General features: G+C 43.3%; 1 protein-coding gene across 3 annotated transcripts in view; it reads left to right on the top strand.

Annotated features, from left to right (window-relative positions):
- LOC133142866 (neuropilin-2-like) overlaps positions 1 to 13604 on the top strand; it is a 40010-nt gene extending 26406 nt beyond the window's left edge. Inside the window, exons 10-18 of one of the 3 annotated variants that reach the window (XM_061264472.1) lie at positions 24 to 203; positions 277 to 421; positions 3577 to 3651; positions 3732 to 3836; positions 5193 to 5458; positions 5772 to 5868; positions 6986 to 7018; positions 11101 to 11163; positions 11233 to 13604. In XM_061264472.1, the coding sequence (XP_061120456.1) occupies positions 24 to 203; positions 277 to 421; positions 3577 to 3651; positions 3732 to 3836; positions 5193 to 5458; positions 5772 to 5868; positions 6986 to 7018; positions 11101 to 11163; positions 11233 to 11537 (1269 nt within the window). In that variant the 3' untranslated portion in view covers positions 11538 to 13604. Of the gene's footprint in view, positions 1 to 23; positions 204 to 276; positions 422 to 3576; positions 3652 to 3731; positions 3837 to 5192; positions 5459 to 5771; positions 5869 to 6985; positions 7019 to 8421; positions 10415 to 11100; positions 11164 to 11232 lie in introns of those variants that run through there. The other 2 variants (XM_061264483.1, XM_061264491.1) reach the window with 2 other exon arrangements.
- The last annotated feature ends 7255 nt before the right edge of the window (positions 13605 to 20859 follow it).

The raw sequence follows: 20859 nt of genomic DNA, 5'->3' as shown, positions 1-20859 counted from the left end.
ATTTCATTGTTGATTGGTTCCAGGTGGACCTCGGTGTGCCCAAAACAGTGCGTGGAATCATCACCCAGGGAGCAAGGGGAGGAGATGCAGCAAGTGGAGGAACCACGGACAACCGGGCTTTTGTGCGGAAGTACAAAGTTGCGTATAGTCTGAATGGAAAGGAATGGAATTTCATCATGGACAAAAAGACCAGCCTGCCCAAGGTGAGCTGGGTTGATGTAGTGTGTTTGTTGGAAGTTCCACTTTGTGTAACGCGTTTGCATTTATCTCTTGGAGCTTTTCGAGGGTAACACACACTACGACGCCCCAGAGCTGCGTCACTTTGAGGAGACGGTGGCCCAGTACGTCAGACTGTACCCCGAGCGGTGGTCTCCAGCAGGAATTGGGATGAGAGTAGAAATACTGGGCTGTGACCTTCCAGGTAGGACATTCTGCGGCTCTGAAAACTGGATGTGAAATATGAGACGAGGTTGTAGTTTATTATTTACGCTAAATAAGTTTTAGCGACCGAGGTTCAGACCATCTAAGAAAAATTGGCCTTTGGGAAGGTGCTTCTGACAATAGTCTGTTCGAGAAAGAAAGACCTAACCATTGGAGATTTAAAGAGCTAGCACAAAAGTGTTTCAGCCTGATATGTTTTGAAATTATTTCACCTGGAAAATATGACTATTCTGCAACCTTCCAGAAACATGTGCTGTTACCAGGAGGGAGTGGACGGGGTTTGTGTTACAGGAATGCATCCCCAGAGAGAATTTTGAACATAGTCTGTTTTCCAGATGTGTGGCACACACACACACACACACATTGATACTCCTACATCTTCTTGCACAGGCACACATATGGACTTTCAGTGTTCACCACTCCCTCTGAGCCCGAACAGGATGACACAGCTAAGCATGTCATATACGTACAACATCCTCATCAAGCAAACCACAGCGAGACAAACACAGATATGACAGATATGACATCATGCCCCATTGCATGTGTGACTGTTGTGTTTTTTTTTGCATATTGTGCTTGACGTGTGCAGCACAGATAGATCATCTCACAAATTTAGAAGTAAATGGAATGTACCTCCTGTCTAATATTGAGGGTCACATCTTGTTCCAAACACTGAAGACAGTCTATAAATCTTCCATTTTTTTTACTATTCACTTTTATCCTCAGTTATGCGTGACTAGGTTTTGGTCTCCATTTCATATTTTTAACCTGATACCTGGCTCCTGATGCTGTTTGTAGTAAAAGCTGTGATACTAAAAGTCAAGTAAGATCCTTCTCACCATCCCAACATATGGTTGCATTCCTTCCCCCGAGACCATGTGCGTGGGTTCATAATGTTTTGACGTCTTTTCTCTCATCCTCCACATATCTTCACACGTATATTATATACACCCATCATTGGTTTTACAAACGTACTCTCCCCAAAAATCCAAAATGCATGAGGGTGATTTCAGTCTGAGAGAAGGATTGCATTGCTTACAGGTGCAGCGCTGCAAATTAAATGTCTGCTGCCACAGCATCACAACATAATTAGGGATGGTGATGGGGGAAAAAAAGTAAATGTTTATTTTAATCGTCTCCTGACAATTTAGTTGCAAATGCTGTGTTTTATTTGAATGGAAATATTTTCCAGTGTCACAAAACACTCCTTGGGCAACACACTTAACAAACATGGCACAGTACTGTGCTTAAAAGTTCTTTTTTATGCCAGCAAAACTGCATCGTATTGTTCCAAGCGTTGAAAAAACATTTGGTCCATTCTCTGCTTATTATATTTTTCGGACAAAATCAGATTCCGACTGATTTAGTCTTGCTCATGAGCAGGTGCACCAATTTAAAATCCTCTTTAAATCCAGCTCCAGGCTCATTTCATGCATGACGATGGTTTGCACCATCAGCTGCACCTGCAGAAGGTGCAAGAAGGTCACTTTCCAAAGCACTTACTGTACTTGTACGGTATGTGAAATATTCCTTGTTCTCATCAGGAACTCGGCAGGTCAGGCACGTTCTTTGCACATAAACATCCACAGGCACACAATCACGCAAGTCGGTCTTATTCCCATTGCCCATGACACTCCTGTCACCCGGGAAAGGTCAACACATTTACACTGTGACCTTTGAAAGTGCTGTGCTCTCGGGAGATGGAGAGAATTTTAATGGGCTGTCTTCGATGTGTTTTGACACGCATGTGTGTATTTATTCACCAGCAATAATCAGACATTTAGTTCATTCCAAGGTCTCACACCTAAACCTGAGGGAGCAAATAGTTACACTTGATTAAAAACAGCAAACCACAGCAGGAAAAGCAAAAGGAAACTCTTGAAGCATCCTGCCGTAACGTCTCAGCACGCTGACGGATAAGTGTCTCATTAGGTGGTTAATGACTGGCATAAAGGACGGGGACATAAATGCAGAAGCCTTTGCCAGCTGCGACGGCGCTTTCATGTCAGCCATCTCGCCAGTTGGGGATTGGTCACGGTCCTTTTCACGGGAAGTAGACCAATTGTGTGTCACGCTGCGTTTCTTCCCCTCGGTGCCTTTCACGGTTGTTCAAGGATGTCGCAAGTCATTCAGAAAGAGAAGTCGTCGTCAATAAGAGGCTTGTAATTGGTGTTAAGCGAGACAACATGAGCTATAACTGCGGGGAACTTTACTGTTAATTGAATAGCTCAGAGATGAATGAGAATTTGGTATTTTTTGCAAATTTGTATACAACTGTACTGGCTGTATGCCTAATTTTGTGGCTACAAATTCAAATATTGTTATGAACGTCCTGACTAGTCACCATAAAAAAACGAGACTAGAAACTTAAGCCGCTTGATTTGATCTTTGGAATCACCCCAACAACTATATACACTTGTCAACTTGACCCATCTGCAACCATGTTTTTTATTTCCCCCCCACTTTACATTCTGCCCACAGCCTGCTCAGCACGTGTGCAGCACACGTGGTGTGTTCTAATGAGTTAGATTGTAAGCCTATTTATTTATAGGGTGTTTGCTTTGCTTTATAGTTTGTTTCTTTCAATGAATGTAAAATAATTTCTGACATACCAATAATGTATCTTAGTCATTGAACTGCAGAGTAAAGGCGACACCTGTCAATGTGTGTATTATACGCAATGACATATAGGATGAGACTTCTCAAACTTCAAATAATGGATTTGCCAAAGGAGCTGAGGATCAAGGAATAGCAAATAAAAAATATTTTTCCATTTGTGCCACACCATTGCTTTGCCAGAACCAGTTGCCAGGCAACCAAAGCTGAGAAGTATCAGCCAAGAAATAATCTGCCACATTGCCAGCCTACTCCAATACTCTCAATTGTCATTTTCTCACTTTTAAATGTATGTGTTGAAATAAGCACCAAGGGGTGTATTAGTCCACACTTGTAAACTCGAGCTGGTTGGTGGCAACAAAGTGTATTAGTCGTCAAGAATGTAAAACACCTTCATTCTCCAAAATGTGACGTGAAAATTCCATCCATCCATTTGCTGTTAGTCCATTAAGCCCTGATTCATTTTAAAATGCTCGCCAGTAAATAAAGTTGAGTTTGATGACCCTCTCGTTCCTGCAGAAATCACCACGCCAGCAGACACAGCGACGCCCACACTTCCTGCTCAGACCACCACTGTCATTGCATCCACCACAGGTAGCACCAAACAGTGCTTAAAAAAAAGAGGAGCTCACTGTTTGTTAACCCTCGTGGTTGTCCTCTTCTCTCCTCCACAGCGGCTAGCCCTTCACCAACTGATGGTGTGTGTGACTTTGAGCACGGTCTGTGCGGGTGGATGCATGACCCCAGCGCCCCCCTCCTCTGGTCCCTACACAGCCATGGTGAGTGTCCTCATCCACCTCTGCCTGCTGAGCTCTCAAGAAAGCTGATGTCTCCATGTAGTGAGCTTTTGATGGACAAAAGGTCGACAGGGGAATCGACAGCAAACATGATGTAGCTTAGTAGAGTAACTGTTAGCGCTCCCAATGTTTCTATTTACCCCAGAGTGGCAAAATTCCATTTGGTCAAATCACACTCGCTCAAATGTATTGAAGTTGGATTTATCACCGAGTCGAGACAAGATAGGCTTTCTTACAATTCGTTTTTTTTTTCTCCCCCTCATGCAACTCCTCCTATTTCAGTGTGACCAAGATAATTATTTCAATTGAAAATGAACGTAGACGTGTGTGTGTGCCAGACGTGCTGCTTTGTGTAAGAAACACACACCCAAACACTTGTACTGTATGTGAGGCGGCAGCAGCAAAAAAAAAAAAAAAACTCAGTTGAGGAGATTCCAAAGATATTATATTATTATAGAAGAAGATATTATAGGCTGTAGATTACTGAGTTGTTTTTTTTCTTTAAGGCATTGCCTTTTGTATAAAGTGGAATACATGTTTTTTGATATTTTTTATTTATTTATTAATGTATCTTTATTTCAAACATAGTTAAAACATGAAAATAGGGAAAAAACTAAATAAAACAAATAACACTTTAAAGTTGAAGGTCAAATGGTCTGGCCAAATGAACCCTATTCAAGAAAGATTTAGCTTTTTCCATCTGGAGGGAATTAAACGTTTTTTTTGTTGAACACCGGATAGTACCGGGATCCATCTGATCTCAAGGGAGGACATTTTACTCCAGTGTGACCTATCGAGCGCCACGCTGTCTCTGACGCGGGGCTTCAAAGTGACGTCTTTCAATGCAGCATTCAAGGGTTCTCCTCAGATTAGTCCAAGTTGAAGCTTAGGTGCGCAAGAAATCATTTCCAGCCGTCCACGGGCACCACATAACCTTTGAATTCCTCGCTGATGTCAAAGGTCTGAAATCCCAGTCAAGACAGGATCATTATTTCACCACAAATCACTGTTGATACCTTGTTTCGCTCGTGACCCACAAGCCATCTTCTCCATACATCAACAAGCTCTGAATGAGACACGGTGGACATTTAGCTCAATGAGCGTAGAATGGAATGGAACGGAACGGAACACGATACAATTCGATACAATTCGATACAATTCGATACGATACGATACGATACGATACGATACGATACGATACAATACGATACAATACAATACAGTACCGTCCATTCTTTTTATGCCATTTTGTTTGTTTATTTGTTTGTTTGTTTGTACTACATGCTAACGATGGGCAAATGAAGCTTCAAGATGATTCATGAACCCGTTGTTTTCCAGAGCTCAACAGTCACCTGTATATGGAAGCCACCCCAAAGACAGAGCAGCAGCCAGCTCGCCTCCTCAGCCCCGTGGTGCCGGCCGACACGGGACCTGTCTGCCTCCTCTTTTCGTACCAAATGTGGGGGGAAGCCCAGGGGCACTTGAGGGTCCTGCTACGAGACAGCCACAATGAAGAGACCCTCCTGTGGACCCTAAAAGATGACCAGGGCCCAGTCTGGAAGGAAGGCCGTACCATCCTGCCTCGTTCACCTAAAGACTACCAGGTAGCGATGAATTCCTTGGCTCTATGGAAGCTTCACATGCCGTGCAGGCAGCTAAAAGAAGCTACACTTTGTTTAGAGCTGCATTTTTTACATCCATCACACTGATGTTCTCATAAAATAGTAAGTTGCCTGCAAATAAGGAGGAAGATGATCACAAGTATAGTTGTTGCTTTGAAATTGCAAGCACTCCATTAAGTTTTCATCAAGTCTCCCTACTTCTTGTCCCCTGTGTTCCCTTTCTGCCTTCCTCCTCTCCTTCCATCCTTCCTCTGTTCCTCCCACTCCTCCTTCTTCTCCCCGCTGTTGCTTTTAGGTTGTGATGGAGGGCTTCTTTGCGCACGGCACGAGAGGACACGTCTGGATTGACAACATCCACATGAGCTCCAACACGCCGCTGGAAGAGTGTACACGTAAGTGGCACACGCCCAAACGCAACGGTGGGCCGAGCTGTACTTTTCTCTTCTTAATTTGAGCCACCACCACCATCGACGTGATAAACACCCCCGACATTCCTCCACAAGCATCTTTAGAGAGACGTTGTATTCCAAAACACCCACCTAGTACATAGATGAAAGAGAAGAAGGAGGGGCAGCATCTAAACTCCTCCGGAAAGAAGAAAAATAGCGAAAGTAGGCCATAAACGCCCCGTGGGCCCCGGCGATGCTAATCTATGTTTCATTAGATTTCTATTCTTCTCTTTCTCTTCTTCCTCTATTTCTTATGCGCACAAGCCGGTTGTATTTGTAAACAGAGCTTTTCCCGAGCTGTCAAAGGGAATTACTCGACAGGCTGTTTTCCAAAGTAAACGGCGGAGCGGCTGGTGCGAGTTCAGAGCCAACGCAGCCTCCTTAATCTGGCCTGAGTCGGTCGGGGTTTTGAGAAGGTCTTAAGGAGATCAGAGACCAAGCTGGAGGTGCAGAGTTAGAAACCTGCTTGGCATCCACGCTGCTTTTGCACCAGACTAGCTAGTGTGGAGAAGGAAAGCATCTTGTGTTTGTGTTTTCCTCTCAGCATTTGCATCAGTCATGGAGTGGAGTCTTAACTGCTCAGCAGTCAAGGAAGCAAAAAAAAAAAATGACAACCAAGCTTGGCTCCTTTGACACTCCCACAGCGTGCTGGGGATGCTGCTTATCAGCTAACGGTAGATTTTTTCTCACAGTACGTTGGCGTTTCTGCCACAGGCGCCACTTCCCAAGAATCCCATGCATACACACGCACCACATCTTTGTGCTAGCAATCAAAGAACTTCCCAAAGAGCCCCTGCAGATGAGCTGGACTCTGATAAACATCTCGAAAATACACGCGGTTCCCAGCTCACACAAATTGCATTCTCACAATGGAGCTGAGTAAAAGGCCATAATTCATGTGAGCTGTCTCAGGAATTAACTTACATTTCCTCAGGAGGAGTTTGGTAGTCTTGTGACATTTGTTTGACATTTGGCTAGCTTTTCCCTCATACCTAACTCTCTCCCTCTCTCTCTCTCTCTCTCTCTCTCGCCACCCCCCGTCTTCGGCCTTTCCTCACAGAACCCATCAATGCCTTCTCTCCAGATATGACCGGTGAGTGTATGATGTCACTTACTCTCTTGGCCTTGCTGCTTCTGCTTGTTAGTATCGCACCAGGCTGTGGGTTTTTGCTTGGCGCCACCAACACGTCCCGGCGACAATTTAAGCTGCACAAACTATCACATGGCCGATTACACGGCGAGGTTTTCAGAATGAACCGCAAATGCACATCTGAAGAAAAAAAATACTACGCACCCAACTAATGAATGCCAGATTGTCTTATATAGCTGAGAATATGATTATTTTTGCTCATTTATTGTGTCCCAGTGCAAACAATTAAGTACAAATGTCGGGTGAAAGCAAGCAGTCAGGTATGAGAAAATATCTTTTTCATGATCTCGCTTTTCCGGCTCACAGGCCCAGTCTGACGGCTTTTAAATAACTGTCTGCCTCATGAAAAATATTTAGAGCATCCTGCGGGACGCTATGAGATTGATGTTTGTGCTCTGGCATCTCATAATGTTCTCCAATAAGATAAGAGCTGGGTGGTTGCTGTCACTGCAAATATCACGTGGGCCCACCCTAGCTCTGCTACCCTTTTCTTTCACCGCATCTCCAACATCTCACGAAATAATATGGCCACACAGCAAGCCTGAGCGTCCCTCCGCTGTGCAACTCACCTAATGAATGTGCACATTCTGAAGGAGCAGCAGCAGCCACATGCAGAAATTGAGGCTGCGCTTAAAAACCAGCTCTGCTTCTCTCCTCCAAGCTCTCTGTTGCTCTGCCGGCCTTTTAAGTTCTCAGATTTGGATCATGCTTCATTTCTTTAGTCCATGGATTGTGGATGTCTGTGGAAACTTGGACAGGAGACTTGTTGGAAAGCGCTTCTTCCCAATAAATGAGTTCAATTCAGGGGCAACATTGCGAAAAAGCTTTTGGCTCGTGGAGGAGAGGGCTGACCTGGAGGCTGATGCATGAGAAGAAAGTCACAGTGAGAAAGATGAATAACAGAAGCTTTGTTTTAGGCTTGAAACATATCAGAAAGTCAGTTAAATAACAAATCCAGTATCAGCTCATGCATGATAATGTCATTGAAGGGCCTAACAAGAAGAAAGAAAATCCTTAAATCAGTGTATGCGGATGCTGTTCCACTAATTATTTCAACTTGCTTTCACACCAAGTCATGTGAGTTGTCAAGAAATGCAACAGTTGAACAATTGGACTGATGATCTCGGTGTGAAAATTTGTCCTCCAACCTAAAGATGCATTTATGCACATGGATGCATTTGAATATTTCCTTGGCCTTTGGGTATTTTTTTTTCCTCTTCACTCAGCATGCTTATGCATGCTCAGGTGCACGCCTCCCATTTGGGATCGCATCTTGACAAATGCGTTCAATGTAGCGCCACTCCTCTCATTTCCTGTCGGCCAATTATTGTGTATCTCTCCACCAGGGGGAGGTATTCCCGTGCCTCCCTTCCCCATCCACTGGTATTACATTATGGCTGTCGGGGCCACCCTCCTCATCCTGGCCGTGGCCATCTTGGTCAGAGCTCTTTGTTGCTGCAGACGACACCTGGCCACGCAGAAGAGCCAACAGTCGGTGGCCTATCACAGCTCTTCGCAATGCTTCCAGTACTCAAACTGGTCCTCCAGTATGGCCGCCCCAGGGGTGGAGCCAGTGCTGACAGTACGCTTGGACAGCCGGGACCGACACCGCACTCTCTGCTGAAATGAGCCAATTGGCTCGAGTGTTTGTCCGTGCAGGATGCCTGCCTGCACGTGACGTCGGTGTCACGACGCCAGTCAACTAACTCATCAGTTTACAGCTGCACGGGTGATGGATGGAAGTCTACAAAAACACACGGGTGTACTCGCCACCGGATATCGCTTTGATTGCTTGTTTTCCTCGTCGAGGAGTTTCGTATTGACGTCCGTCACGCTCTGGAATGGAGGACTTGGAGGGATTTATTTATATGAACAGTTTGTTCCGGGCGGGGCCATTGTGTGCCGTCTGGTCTCCTCAGCATGGACTTCCCCATAAATGTGTAGGCTGGCTTTAGCCAACCAGAGCTGCCAAACCACCAGCTAAAAACAAGACACCTGAGACACAAGGATGAAGCTGGCTGTAGAATTGAACTCTACCCTCGCTTGGACTTTGGCCCGCTGTAGTCGTGGTGGTGGAGGGAAGGAGGGAAAGCATCCATTATCATTTCCAAACACGCATGTGCACATTTAAGAAACAACAAAATGCTGCTGGTAAGGCGTCGGTCAGTGATGGATGTCAGTGCTTAGTTTTGATGCTCTTATTGTCTTTGAAAATAAAGCACGTCTCTCCTATCCCATTTGACGCATCGCAACACCCACTTGCGTTGTTCTCTACACATCTTTAGTGCCGCCTGGTTGAAAGTGAAGTTGTGGGTGTTTTCAGTGGGAATTTGCGCCGGCTTGTAAATCGACACAGCCATCATCCCTTTGGTGATAGAGGTGCCTACCATTCCATCATAAAATCAGATGCTGTGTATTGCAGTATATTTTAAATTCAGCCAAGGCACCATGAAAAGCAAGAACATGAGTCTGAGGGATGACATTAAGTTTTTCTTACGGCCATGTCTGGGAGTTGTTTTTCCGAAAAAAATAGCTAATTGATTTTTATCAAAAAAAAAATATTAATTACTGAGCTTGAACCTACTGTGCTATTGATTCGCTAGTAATTAAAAGAAATAAATGAATATTTTTTCCTGTACGAGTGTGCTGGCTTGCCTCTTAGCGGTCACCGAATAATTACTCGGAACCGAGGCTTCAAAACGCAAAATTTCTTCGGGTCTTTTAAAATGAACTGCACCTCTCATGCCACTCTAGGATGCACGTTGACACTTTTAGTAGCTGCTATTTTTTTCTTCTTTGGAGTGGTTTTGGCTGATGTTGTGCTTTTAAATCAGAAGGAGGAGGGACCGGACACCTGGCTTGACACTGTTCCACTTCAAGCCTCCAATATTTGTAATTAGTTAATGGACAGATAACATTTCTTAAGGCTGCGCAGTGCACTTTTCCCTCCCTCTTCTGCACGTCCACCATGTTATAGCCTGCCAAGTTCAGTTGCCCAGGAAACATTTGTAATAAAGCTATTGGCTATCGCAGCCCCTCAGATGGAGATGTGTGCCTTGCCAAGCAGTTACTCCCATTCCTGTACGCCCGCCAAACGCAGCGAGTGCACAACACTCGCACATTTTCACAAAAAAAAAAGTCTTCGCTCACTTAATGCACAGCTCTTAGGGCTAATCCTTTTGATTGTTTTTAAAGAAGGCTTCGTTATCTGATGACAAATTTGCATCTTTATTCACAGTCTTATAAAATCACTATGCTACATGTTGACTGTTTTTGACAGCAATGTATCATAATGATCTTTTCTCGAAATAATAAAGTCATATTTTTCTACAATTTCAAGAGCTGTCCGTCATTGCATTTCTGTCAACACTATTATGTAGCGGCACAAAGGTTTGTTGGTGGATTGTTTTGTGCTGCGCGACAATATTAACACTCGTGGACAAATGTCGATGGGGTCCCCGTGAGGTCCCTGCGGCATTACATGTGAAAATGGAAGAAAAGAAAATGGAGTTGTTAGTTCCTCACAGCTACGATTGTTCCCACTCTGCTGGGAAAACATTCTACGTGATGTTAGATAGTCTGTTTGTTTATCCCGAAGAACATTTGTGATTTTCTGAAATTTGTGAAATTCTGAACTTAACTGTAAGGCAGGCATGCTAATTGCTAATGATGGGCAAATGAAGCTTCAAGATGATTCATGAACCCGTTGTGTTTACTTAGCACCTCTAGATGGCACTCTGTTCACCAAAGAGCTGAAAGCCCACCAACTTGGCATTTCTTAAAACCCTCGCTTTAAACCAACATTGTCTTCTAGAGGAGCCAAAGAATACAACAACTGGTTCATGAAGCTTCATTTTCCCATCGCTACATTACATTGGGGCTGGCCCACATGAAATCAAATTACCTTAAAATGGTCAAATGAAATCAAATCTAATTTCAGGGGCAGCTAAGTGGTTAATTACTTTTGCGCGTGTAGAATTGTGGCAGTGTAAAGGCAATGAATGTTGTGTGCTTCTCTCCAACAGTCAAGACGCCTAATCGGTTTGGAGATGTGCGGCTTGACGGAGGCAGGGAACCACTGGGGGGAGGTAAGCAAATAAGTGGCTTCTTTTGAAATGGATCAAATCCCCACATAACACACACTGGCCCTGTGTTAGGTTTCCATTTTCCAGAATGGAATACAGCATCGCCATCTTTGGAGGCTCCAGTGACTCCAGCCTCAGAGAAGGACAACTCGTGGCTGTACACGTTGGACCCCATTTTGGTCACAATCATTGTCATGAGTTCCCTGGGTGTCCTACTAGGGGCAGTGTGCGCGGGCCTCCTCCTCTACTGCACCTGTTCCTACAGTGGCCTGTCCTCACGTTCCTCCACCACACTGGAGAACTACAACTTTGAACTGTACGACGGCCTCAAGCACAAAGTCAAACTGAACCAACAGCGCTGCTGCACCGAGGCGTGACGAGATACGAGCACATCGGTTTTTGTGAATACCTCTCACTATTGTCTTCACCTTAGTGTCAGCTCATGGAGACAAATTCCTGGACACCATTTTTTTTTTAACACAAGTGAGCTCTCCGTTTCCTATTTTGGGAAAAATGGCACAGTCAATTGTTTTGTGGTGAAAACAACAATGTGAAAAAGACTGAGGTCAGCACGGTGGATTGCTCAAGACCTCGGACATCTCAACATATCAACTTTAGATCCCTGCCCCACCAAAAGAAAACTGTTTTTAAATGATCGTCATAGATTTGTAAGAGTTCTAGTTTTGAAAGTGCACATACTGAGTCAAAATATCGTGTTGGAAAGGTGGTAGGCTAGTTAGCGAGCGTTTTTTTCGGCTCAAATGTGAACATGTTGGCCAAGAGCTTAGCTCCTGTGTCTGGCCCATTGACTTTTTGTTCCATTGTGGACTCTGCTCCTTCTACTAGGCACGCCTTTGCCGTGGTATCTTTAGTCACTGACGTCCGTCAACTTTGTATTTCTGCACTCACTCTCTTTCTGTTTAATGTTTCTGTTCTGGCCCATGGCCAATTAGCCATGGCTGATAAGGAGGGGACCAGGCTCTGAAAGTGGGGTGGGTGAAGGTTAGTGCGGCGGTAATTTTTTTTCCTTCCATTGAATGGGAGAGTTATAGTTGTTGCAGACTGTTCTCAGAAGAGAAGGTCATGTTTTCTTTGTACTTAATGGAGAAAGGTCAAGGAGGTTTGGTGAGTGCAACCTATGGATTGCTGCTGAAGGCAGGAAAGAGGAGAAACAGAGATAGGCTGAGTGACACAACACCGACCAAGCATTCCGCTCTAAACACGGAAGTCCTCATCTTAATGGTATGACCACATGCCAATGGACACACATCAAGCCTTAAACTTTAAATGTTGAGCAGACGTACTGAGAAGACACCAAGGTGAGAGCCAATCCCACTTTGGAAAAGAGAAGCCATGATTTGAAGGACCTATCCCACCATATCAGAAACTATCACTGCACAAATTTTACTCGACTTTATTTGATGTATTTTCATAAAGCAAGGTGGGCATTTGTTTGAAAACACCCTACACATGAGGAGGCTAAGACGGAAAAATGGGAGAGAACGTCATGATTTTGCTGTGACTCTATATTATAAATCTCATAACCAAACACTGATATGATTGCCACGGATTGTTTGGGAAGTTTATCCTTCTATTCAGAGCTGGAAAGTTTCCGCTTTGCTGCTCGGTACAGGAGTTCCATTATTTTGACAGCGACATCACCCAAATGTTATGTACAGTAAATCAGAACACAACTATGAAGTAAGCGAATGGGTAAACCAGAATTATGCACGTAACTGAGCATACTGTCTCCTGTTTGTGGCACAACAAATATTTCTTCGTAATACATCGGTGTTGCCTCCCGTTGTCGGAGCCAACCTGTACAATACAAATGATTATTGTCGTCTTCATTTTCATCGTACCGCACCCCTGATAAATCATCACCGGTGTGAGTACATAGACGTTAGAATGAGTTCCAGTACTTTATTTATGAAAAATTGTGTCGTGTATTACTCTTTTTTTTTCTGCAGTTTTTGGAATATAACCCCGACAAAAAAAGGATTACTGTACTGGGATCCCCCGAATTGTACTATATTTGAGCCTGGTATGAAGTCCATATTTGACACCGTTTTTTTTTTTTATCCCGATCAAAAATACACGCGCACAAACGAGCCCTCTCCTCTGAGGCCCACATCTCTGGACCCCACTGACTCTCTTCAAAGTGCCTTGGAGCCTCGGGGATCCAGCTTGCCTTTGGATCCGGTTCCAGACAGTCGCATGACACTGAGAGTGACCATAATAGCGCTCCCTTTGACCTAGGAGGACCAAACACAGAGAATGAGACCTCCTCTTGCACTGCTTGGACTGCTGCTGCTGCTGCTGCTGCTGCTGCTGCTGTAGTTGTTGTTTTAAAGGGGTCTTTGTACAGAAATGCTCTTTTTATGATTGTTTTGATTATTGTTCTGATAATTTAATAAAGGATTTATACCATAATGGAAAATCAAGCAAGCGTTTTTTGTTTCCTTCACCATCTAACTTTCAAAACTGTCGTTTTTAATTGGGGGGGAAAAAACTCGTGTCCAAACTTATGCTCTCACTACAAATATATTATTTTGTGTTGACTGCCCGCCATACTGGGTCTCTAATCTCCCCATGAACTCCCATTAGTCTGGACCTCTGGTGGCCCTGATTTAGATCGCCGACATCAAAGCTTTGAAGTGTGTGCTATCTCAGTTTCAACCAACCCACCAGCCCCTAACTGCATGCACAAAATTATATGGTACCTTGCAATTACTCTTGTTTCTCTTTTCTCCACTGTGCAGTCTCCCACACATGGATGCATTCATCAGCACGGTCGTTTCTCACCTAAAAGCGAAGCTTGTTAGCAAACACAGATTGTCAGAGCTTCTCCCACTGAATGCCTTTAATGGAGCACAGATTATTTGCACAAGGCTCTTGGGAAGAGATGACGAACAATTAATGAATAGGCTTAAATTAGCTATGCATTTGATTTGCTATTTTGTGCTCTTGAAATGTTTTTTTTTTTCTTCTCTGTTAAACATTCAGACGTCATGGCTTATTTTCTGTCTCAGAAAATTAGAATATTGTGATATTTTTTTTATTTTCTGTAATGCAATTAAAAAAAATCAAAAATGTCATACATCCTGGATTTATTACAAATCAGCTGAAATATTGCAAGCATTCTATTAATTTAATTTTTGTTTTTTTTAATTGCATGACAGAATATAAAGAACTTTATCACAATATTCAGATTTTCTGAGACAGTCCTGTACATTTAACCAGCTACTCAATGTTAGTATGAAATAGTAGCACAGGTTTGCCTGTCAGAGGTGTGCTAAAGCACAACATGCGTGGGTTGACACCTTACAGCAGTGGCGGCAGTTAGCAGGCCGCAGTCCATGACTCGTCAGAGCAGGCCAATTACTGCCTCGGAATAAAACGCTGACACTCACCAGTTCACTAGAGGAGTGTAACGCCATCTGCTCATGAGTTTGATTGATCCCGGCAGAACAGTAATCACCACATCACACAAATAAATGCCAACGGGAAATTACCCGAGTGGCCAGATTGTCATTGTTCCGTGCCACCTTCTGTTTTCTCATGCAAGTCTAACTTAACTTTAGGTTCTTGTGTGTAAGCTTCTGGCTTTTTTTTTTTTTTTTATCAGAATGTAAACTGCAGGGGCCTTTTTCTTTCCATGGTCACATCAGAGAGTTCTTTGCTTCTGAAGCCTTCAAAGAAAAAATCTTGGCGCCATGTAAAGTGAGAGGCCAAATTGCAGAGGGATCCCATTTCGGGGGTTGCGCTAGAGGAAGAAACTGGAACGCATAACAAATTATTTTGGAAGGAATCTGACATTATCGAGATAAAGGAGCAGGCTCACGGGTCATTTCGTAGTCGTTACAGTGCAAGTCGATGGATGCAAATGAAGGCAGCACAGTTGACTCGCAGTAAGCATGTTTGAATATCAGCTCAGGTCCTCTATGTGGAATTTGATCATTTTCTTCATGCTTGTGTCGGTTTTCACTACAACCTCCACCACTCACTACCACCATTTTGGAGAAATATACATGTTAGAGTGACTGTGTGTACAAACTTGGCTATAGATTTGAGTGTGAATGGCAATGCTTGTTTTTCTATCAGTGCCCTGCCACTGGGAGGAAAATAGTCCGTCGATGCTTTGGCCAGCCTCTCACCCAAAGTCATGTAGCATAAAATCCAGTTTAACTGCACTCTTAGGCAAAGCTCGAATGGCTGTTTTCACACATCCACTGTTGGGGGCGGACATTCAGCTTTATCTTTGCATCGACAGGGGAGTAATAATAATAAATAATAGCCATTATCTAAACACTATTTTGTATGGATACGGGCCCTTCAGGTGGTGGCACCTGCTCACTTGCAACCCTAAGCACGATACAACCAAACACAAAATGGACAAGTGATTACCGTATTTTCCGCACTATAAACCGCATCGGATTATAAAGCACACCTTCAATGAATGGCCCATTTTAGAACTTTGTCCATATACATATAAGGCGCACCGGATTATAAGGCGGATAGAATAAATAACTCAACGTTGCGCAAACGTTAATGCAATCATAATATAGTAACACTCGAAATAATGAAAACAATAACAATATATCAATAACTCAACGTTGCTCAAATGTTAATATCACACAACGCAAAATAAACACGTAAAACTTACTTTAATAAATTAGTCCTCATCCACGAATCCATATTGGTCTATATATAAGGTGCACCGGATTATAAGGCGCACTGTTGGCTTTTGAGAAAATTGGAGGTTTTTAGATGGGCCTTATAGTGCGGAAAATACGGTACAAATGAAGTATGTCAAACTATCTCCATTCACAGTAGTACAACTCTATTTAACCCCTGCAAGTAGAAAAAAATAATCATGCAGAATATTAATGACAAAGAATGCCGCCTCTGTAGAGAAATTTCAGAGAGCATAATTTCTCCGTCTTGCATCCTCAAACAGAGTCTGAAGTTGGTAGAAGAGAACCACCTGGAGACGTAACCTCGCCGTGTGTTTCTGCAACATCCAATGCGCTGTCACAAACTGCAGCAGCAATGCATAAACACATGCAGAGACTGACACTTCAGTTACCAAATAGGTCTCGCACTCACATCAGAGCACGCCCACGTCCCAGTGGTCTTGCTGGGAAGGGGGCCCAGATAATCTTGTTGGGTCTGCCAGTGGTTCAAAGCACCTATGTGGGTCAGTGTGTGTATATATATATATTTATATATTTAATATATATATATATATATATATATATATATATATATATATGTATGTATGTATGTATGCCATCAATTGCCAAAATCTTGTAGAGTCTTGCTCATCAATCTCCTTCGTCTGTTCCATTATCACATGCACGCCACCAGAGGATCGTGCCTCCGAAAACAAATACATGGAGGAAATTATGAAGTTCTGCTCACAGATCCAAACTAGGACAAACCAACACAGAGGAAATGAACTAAGGGGCGAGTTTTCTCCAACATATCTGAGACCTGAGTTTGCAAGCCTTTTGTTTATTTTCTATTATAGACTGCAGAGATGTAGTGTGACTACTGATCCTTCCCGATTTGTCCCAGGAAAGCTGCTGTCAGGATTGGCGGGACACTGCTCACTTTGCATCCAAACCTTCTCAAGTGTACTGCCTGTTGATCCATTTGTGGTGAGGCATTTCAAATGCATGGAGCCACTTTACTCCGGTTGTGGCTTTGTTGCATCCATATTTTTGTTAATTTGCTTTCCTAATTTCCTTTTGACATCATACCACAACGCAACATGAATAGCTTCTATTTATCTTCATATGCGTGTCCATCATATAATTGAGAAAAAAAGAACAACTACTTGAACAATCTAAACATTTTAGACACTTGGCACATTCTACTCTGTGCCCTGCCATTCGCCCAGTTTTAGTGCATCCATGAGTTAGGGGAGAACGTTCAGGTCTCTCAAACTCCTTCCTTAGAAAAAAAACAGTGACTGAAAGATTCTACAATGCAATTCTAAAAACAGCTCAAATGATCCAAATAAACTCTTGAGCTTGAGAGACAAAATGGCTACTCTTGTATTTGTCACTCAAATGTTGAAAGGGATCCTGTCGACATGGTGATCTTGTTTGAAATGCTGTCAGCAAATGAACAAACAAGTGTCATACTCTCAGTTTGAAAGAGTTGCCTGTACCGCAGCAAACTGAAATTCATACATAACTGCGTGCAGTATGATTAAATAGGGGTTTGTAGAGTTGAGTTTGTATGTTCTCCCTTTACATTATTATTATTATTATTATTATTATTATTATTATTATTATTATTATTATTATTATTATTATATAATTTTATATTATTATATACACATTTTATACACATTTTATTTTCTTTCAAATAACTAATATAACAATAATAATAAATTCACATGATACAGCAAACACATCCAATATTTTGTGCAGTATTTGACGCATCATGTCGGTATTTGGTTTGCGAAAAGACAACCTGTTCCTGTTTTCTGCCTAACCGTACTAGTCGAGAGATGCAGGGGGCGACGTTACCCCAAGGCCCAAAGAGAATATTTTTAATAAATATATATGTTTTTGATACTCTGTAGCATTCACACAATTGCTGGCAACTAGTTTTAGCTCAACTGCATTCTGAGAATGCTAATTCTGAAATTAAACATGTGTTGACACGTGAAAGTGTGTGCTGTATTATTTCTGAAATGATGTCGGTCTTGTTTTGCTGGAATCCCATTGAACTTATTCATGGTGTGATTATAAACGGGTCATAAGACTCGAGTGCGATTGTTATGGAGAAGAGGGGGGGGGTTGGCTTGTGTGGGATAAGATCCCTGATGGGTGGGTAGCTGATAATGGCACAGCTAATATTTTATGCCTGCTGCTATAATGTGGTGACACACTTCCTTGCTTCTGTGATGGTCACGCATGCACACAATCCTGCTTTTTCGAAATACTGTCAAACTGGAATATTTACACTTCCTGTTTTGAAAGATTTATCCCTCATCTCTCTGCATGTTACCTTTTGAGTGGCGCTCAAAAGCATTGCGTTCCCACAAGGCTGAGCACTCAGAATACACAAAGAGTAAAGGATACATGGACGTGAGAAAACAAATTGTGTGGTAGTGAAATACTCTCTCTGCTTATTATCAAGAAGGAAAGGCGCTTTGCTCGTTTTGCTTATCAGTTCTTCTGGAGCGGCAGTTTGCATCCCCCAAGACATAACAGTACCAGGCCACTGGGACGCACGAAGGAAGTCAAGTAAACACATCATAGTCGAGTAAGCAAGCCACACAAAAGACCTTCCTCCCATGACCAAGGCCACAGAGAAAGACATAAAACAGGCAGAATGGCAAAGTGATCAAATCTCTGACAAATATCACATCCTGTCTTTATTTTGTTGCAACTGGCGTCATCAGGGGATTTTTTTTTGTAAAAGTAAAAATCCCTCCGAGGATGGACACAAGGGAGTGTGCGCCACCTGCCTCCCCTCCAAACGCACCTGGGGAGGAAAAATAACAAGTGGTTAGGTAGATGCTGTCTGTTTTTAAATTATAGAGGATGTGTGTGTGTGTGTGTCCGGCGTGCACGTGTGAATCTGCTCGTGTACGTGTTTTGCAGTAACTGCTAGCCCCCGCCTCTGCAACATTGCTCACCTTGAGTTGTTATGGAAACAACCAGAGATAGGCACTTTACCCTATTTTGCCGATCCTTTGTCCTCGACCTGAGTCCCCTCCCGTTACCATTTTCCATCCTTAATCAAAAAATAATTGTCCTCCATTTCCGTCCATCCTCGACGTTGAAAAGAGCTACCGTTCCATCCATTGTCAGTCCAGAAAAAGATTTCGTAGTCAAGAAACGAGGAACCCAATTTGAGTTGCAGTGTTCAATTCCGACTCCAACCTTCACGTGTGGTGTTTGCATGTTCTCCCCGTGTCTGCGTGGGTTTCCTTCGGGCACTCGGGTTTCCTGCCCCATTCCAAAAACATGCATGGTAGGATGGGATGGATGGGATGGATGGGATGGGATGGGATGGGATGGGATGGGATGGGATGGATGGGATGGATGGGATGGGATGGATGGGATGGATGGGATGGATGGATGGGATGGATGGGATGGATGGGATGGATGGGATGGATGGGATGGATGGGATGGGATGGGATGGGATGGGATGGGATGGGATGGGATGGATGGATGGATGGATGGATGGATGGATGGATGGATGGATGGATGGATGGATGGATGGATGGATGGATGGATGGATGGATGGATGGATGGATGGATGGATGGATGGATGGATGGATGGATGGATGGATGGATGGATGGATGGATGGATGGATGGATGGATGGATGGATGGATGGATGGATGCAGTTGTATTATATATATTTATTGTATATTGTGACAATATTGTGTTGTGACGTTTGGATATCCTTGTGCCCCTTAATCTTTGCCTTCATTTTTTTTTTACTGTTTGATAAGTTTAAGTTTTCCTTTTTGAACTACTGAAATATTTTTGTTCCATATTTCTTTGAGACGAGGGCCTTTGCACTATTCCAATTCTGCACATATAATTCGACACCATTTTCACTTGTGTCTGAGCTTAGTTCTCAGCATGCTTATCTTGGAGTACACCGGCTTCAACTTCTTCGACCATGACCAACTTATGCAAGTTATTAATTAAAACCCATGTATTTGCTGTTAATGCAAGTGTGAAGACTGGCGAGAAGTCCAAGGTGCACCCTACAGCTCACTTGTCCTAATGACCAAGAGAACAAGTGCTAGAGAAAATGGGAGATGGATGCCATTGTGAAAGTAGTGCCTAACACAAAATAAAAACTACCTACCCCACTGTCGCTTCACATCCTCACTACCAAGAAGGTTCTTCTTGTATTCCCAAGACACCGAACCAAAAAAAAAAATCTTCCTGCCCTCAACATTGAGAGTCCTCGTCTCTAAATGACCCTGAAGCCCCCCATCCACCTCCACAGCCACACTACAACCTGGAGGGAATCGACACGACCAGCATGCAATCAGTGCATGTAGCCTCACACACACACATATACACACACAGAGCAGCGCATATACAAGGGTTTGATGGATGGTCAGCTATGGAATGCAAAAAAGCATTATCCATCATTCACCTGCCCTGAGCAAAGAGATACGTTCTTCAAAGTGACACGCCCCCAGCTTGGCACCATCTCTGCTTAGAGCCACCACCTCCTCATTCCACTTGGGTGGTGAGTACAGCAACACATTTTACTCGTGTCGCATCGGAACAAACAGATCCCATCCTCCCACCGGGCATCTGTGGCAGATTACCTACACGTGTCTTTTCTGTATACACTTGTGGCCATTTGTCAAGTACTGCATCCTTTATGGATATGGCAGTCCACACGGAGGCCTGTGGTGAGGTCACAGCAGAGGTTGGAATTTTGTATTTTTCAAGAGCAGATCTTATCCAATGTGGTGGCTGCTGCACTGAAGACTGGAAAAACACAGTTGAGCTATTCCAGGTTCAACGTTTAGTCAAAAACTACGAAAAACATTGTCAAGCTTAAGATGCAAAGGTTTTTCTAAGTGGACTGCATCAACATCTGTTACAGTGTGGTTGCTCCCACATGCTGCCAAGGCCTCAAGTCTCCAAACCATTCATTACAATACCCTTGTAAAGGAGTGTGTGCTGATCTGTAGGGT

This window comes from Syngnathus typhle, linkage group LG2 (assembly GCF_033458585.1).
Source record: "Syngnathus typhle isolate RoL2023-S1 ecotype Sweden linkage group LG2, RoL_Styp_1.0, whole genome shotgun sequence".
NCBI classification, from domain to species: domain Eukaryota; kingdom Metazoa; phylum Chordata; class Actinopteri; order Syngnathiformes; family Syngnathidae; genus Syngnathus; species Syngnathus typhle.
Note: the sequence above shows the minus strand (reverse complement) of the source record. Positions and strands in the feature narration are given on the sequence as shown.